General features: G+C 32.2%; 1 protein-coding gene across 1 annotated transcript in view; it reads right to left on the bottom strand.

Moving 5' to 3' along the window:
* Positions 1–4,359, bottom strand: part of TTC28 (tetratricopeptide repeat domain 28) — a 582,431-nt gene that overhangs the window by 558,772 nt on the left and 19,300 nt on the right. The window contains exon 4 of the mRNA XM_010828858.1: positions 2,541–2,819. Within this exon, the coding sequence (XP_010827160.1) occupies positions 2,541–2,819 (279 nt within the window). The remainder of the gene's footprint in view (positions 1–2,540; positions 2,820–4,359) is intronic.

Raw genomic sequence — 4,359 nt, forward strand, 5'->3', positions numbered from 1 at the left:
GTATAAAAATGCAAAGACAGAGAATAGCAAAAACCTAGAAAAAGAATAAAGTTAGAAGATTCACAGTATCTGATGTCAAGACTCACAAAACTATAGTAATCAAAACAGTATGATTTTGATAAGGATAAATAATAAATTAATAGAACAAAACAGTACAGTAATATCCTCACACTTTTACAGTCAAATGGTCTGTGAAAAAGGTGCTAAAGATAATTCAATGGTGAAAGCATAGTCTTTTCAACAAATGTGCCTGGAACATGGTTATCTATATGGAAAATAAATAAATAAACCTTGATCCTTACCTCATTCAGTCCCTAAAATTAACTTGAACTGAATCACAGACCTAAAGGTAAAACTACAAAAATTCTAGAGGAAAAGAAAAACTTTACAACTTTCAGTAAGACAAATATTTCTTAAACAAGACACAGAAAGAATGAATATATACACAAACCACAGCTAAGAGGCAGCTGGAGATAAAGGTATCATAATGGGATCGGGCTTGTTTTCTGGGGGGATCTCATAGTGTTTTCGTCCATACTTCTTTTGAAGCCCATATCACACCAACATATTTCTTTCAGACAAAATAAATGAGGATAAAAACTCTCCATCCAATCTCTGGAATCCTCGGATCTTAACATAAACTAACTTTTACAGAGAGAGAAAGAGAAATTGGAAGGTATGTTTTACCACATCAAACTAGACAACAATGACAGTTGGAGAAAGATTTCAGAATGGATTATAATGAAAAAGCCCATCAAAAAAGTCAAAAAGAAAAGGAATTGATAAAAATTTACCAGACATATCTTTACAAGGGAATAGAAATAAATCTTCTTTAATATAAGGAGTATATTCCTAGAAAAGTATAAAAGCAAGTTTTTATCAAAGAAAACTTTTATGCAGTAGAAATGTCTTCATAAGTTAATTTTATTATGAATCATATTATATAGAAAGACCCTTTCATGACTTCAGTAACAAACCCTAATTTATATTTTACATGATTCTAAATCTTGTTGCTTAAAGCCAAATATGGAGTTTAAATATTAATGAAAATTGTAAATATACAATAAACTTATTTATCATAAGGGAAAAAAATCAGAAACTAAAATTGAGAGAAATTATCTTAAAAGTTGATCTCTCATCTATAATCATAAAAGTGCACCTTCCAGCCATTTTCTGTGCAAAAACCATAAGAAGTGGACATGAGAAAGTGGAAATGACATAGAAAAAGGGAAAAGAAAAAAGTTTGAAGCTATTCATAAATAATAAGAACACAAAATAAGTAGACCACCTAAAGAAGGAATGAAGACACTTGATCTGAAATTTAAGCGCTCTATATTTATTGGGCTTATTGTATCATCACAGGCTTTAAAAAAGAAAGAAAGAAAGAAAAAGAGAGGATACAGACCAAGGTTTGCTAGAATAACTTACTAATTTGAACATTCAATAAAAATGCACAATCACAGCTGTTATACACAAAACACCAAGTATGTACAAGTAACAAATTATCTCTAACTCTTAAATAACCTTACAAGATAGGTATTATCATTCCATTTATCTTAACCCCAGAGATGTTAAGAGACTTATCTAAAGCCATATTGTCATTAATAGAAGTGAAGGAATTTGAACCTAGGTCTGTCCTTTGAAAACAGCAATAGAACTCCCAAACAGTGTCATGTAACATTTTTTTAAAAAACAGATCTTGTTTCATTTACAGTGATTATAGTTGTAAAAGAAATCCTTTAGGGAATTACAGAATCCTAAACAACTTACAAGGTAGCAGCATTACTACAAATTCCACTGACTGAAGCCAAAAATACCTATACCAGAATTAAAGCAGAAAACAACATGACTATGACATATCACTAATAAGACAGTAAGAATCATTTTTAAATTTCTGGGAAATTTCCACTAACATTTGTTAGTCCAACAGAAAGCCAAAAATAGAATGAAATGGGTTTGTAGTTCAATTTAAAAAAAAATCTCACTTTGATCACATCTTAAGAAAGCATTTCTAAAACTGGGTGTTAGAAGGTGAACAGGCACAATGAAAATAAAGTGTATACCAAATAAAGATAACAACTCAACCCTTAAACTATTCAAGGGAATATAGATAACTATACTGATTTATTAGGGGAAAAAAGCTTCTCTGATCAACTACCATTCTGAAAACAAGCAGTTGTTGATAGAGAATAAAATTATTTTAAAATGAAGAAACACAATAATAATACTCCATCTGAAATATCAGTGCAAAAAGAGATATCCAAAACCTAAATAACTAGAATGCATACTATCAAGAAGCTAAGTTGGAGTAAAAAAAAAAAGTATATCTCAAACACAAAGGAAAAGAATTAGACACGGAAAACATACTTCCAAGGTATAAAAAAGGAAGGCATTCACTAGTGTACCAGCTCAATGAAGCCAATTCCACATCTTGCTGAAGTACAGACTATTAAAATATTAATAACTGTACTCAGTCAATAAAATGTTACATTAAAATAAGAAAGCACAAAAAGTTCTGAGAAAGTAAAGGAAATTTCTACCTTTGGCCACTTGGGATTGAGAAGTCGAGCTTTGATTGCATCATCCAGTGCCTTGTCATACTGCTGGATTTTCATATAGGCTGCAGATCTATTGCTGTATAAGATACAGTTCTGAGGGTCAACAGCCAGGGCTTCATTGTAGAGAACAATAGCTGTGTGGAAATCTCCATCATGACAGGCCTGATTACTCTGACGAACTTTCTCAACAAATTCAGCTTTGCTCAGCACTGGTCCATCAGGACTTCTCCGGCCAATAGTCTTAGCACCAAAGAGAGGAATCTACAAACAAAGAAACTTTGTGAGATAAAGTTCAGTTAATCCAGAGAGGTTCCTTGTTGAAATTTCAAAAGAATATGAACATTCTTCATAGTCCGCTTTATATTACAGTTAACTTTTATGCCCAGAAAGACAACACACTTTCCAAGAAGCAGCAAACCTAGTACCTTAAATACATATGTATATATGCATGTGTTCTCATATACACACATATAGTTACAAAAACACGTATTTATATACGCATATATTTTTTGTTTGAGAGAATGAATAAACGAATAAATGCAAAAAATAATCAGGCTTTTCCTTGGCAATTTAAAGTTATACTAAGAAAAAAACAAAATGCAAACCAATGCAGACAATATGATCTCAATTATGTTAAGATGGCTGCATTTAGGAAATTAACAAAAGGAACAAGATCAAAATATCAACTATGCTACGATATCTTTGGATACAAGATTATGAGTTATTTTCTTAAAATTTTCTTTTACCCCAATGTGATGCAATGAGCACATGTAAGTCTTAAATTTAAAAAAATAATAACCTTTTAAAAAATAAATTTTCATGTACCAAGGAATCTTTTAAGACTGGCAAATTTGGTAACTATAATTTGCCTACCACCATGGAATTTCAAAGACAAACATCAGTTTTTGGAGATCATCAAAATGAAAAAAAAATCTGCTGTAAATTGTATCTTGGCAATTTAAGCCCTGTCTCTGACGCTGATTTTTCCAAATCACTAAGTTTTCTATGACTTTATAGCAATGACCTTAAAACAAAAAGGAATAAATGAGTCAAATGTTATTCATTTTTAAAAAAGGAAAATTAGAAACTGCATTAGAATCCCAAGGATAGATGCTTAAGACGGCAGTATCAAGACAAACAGTTTGCAATTTCAAGTAGGCTTGCCCTAAGTGAAATTAAAACAAAAAACTTAATTTCCTTCCTCACGTCTTCCTTTAAGACTCAGTCCAGTCCCTCCATTCAGAAGTGGACAGATCTAATAGGTAACAGATAACAACAGGTACAAAAGTAACAGACTCCTCACAGAGGTAGTTGCATTGGAAAAGAACAGATTCCACAGAGAGGAGGAAGAAGACAAACCCAATCTCCCACAGAGGCAATCAGATTTTTTCCTCTACTCATAGGGATATCATATCCTAGCTTTCTAGGACAATTTAAAATTTCCTAGAAATTTCAAATATCAGCGCCCAAATTATATCCCTCAAATTCCTCATGCTAATATAGAAGTAGCCAATAATGTATACTCTGGTTAGGGTTCTGTTTCTTTTTTTTTAATGATGATCATGAAACATATTGCTTGAAAGTGAATGGACTACGGAACATTGAGCAAATGAGCAGGATTTTCCTGAAGAGTCTTGATTAATTTTTTAATGATTTCAGCCACACCAAATTAATGGATTAATATAAGACATTTAACAATGTATTGCTATTGCTAAGTCACTTCAGTCATGTCCGACTCTGTGCGACCCCATAGACGGCAGCCCACCAGGCTCCCCCGTCCCTGGGATTCTCCAGGCAAGAA

Source organism: Bison bison, unplaced genomic scaffold (assembly GCF_000754665.1).
Source record: "Bison bison bison isolate TAMUID 2011002044 unplaced genomic scaffold, Bison_UMD1.0 scf7180017864495, whole genome shotgun sequence".
In the NCBI taxonomy this organism is placed as follows: Eukaryota; Metazoa; Chordata; class Mammalia; order Artiodactyla; family Bovidae; genus Bison; species Bison bison.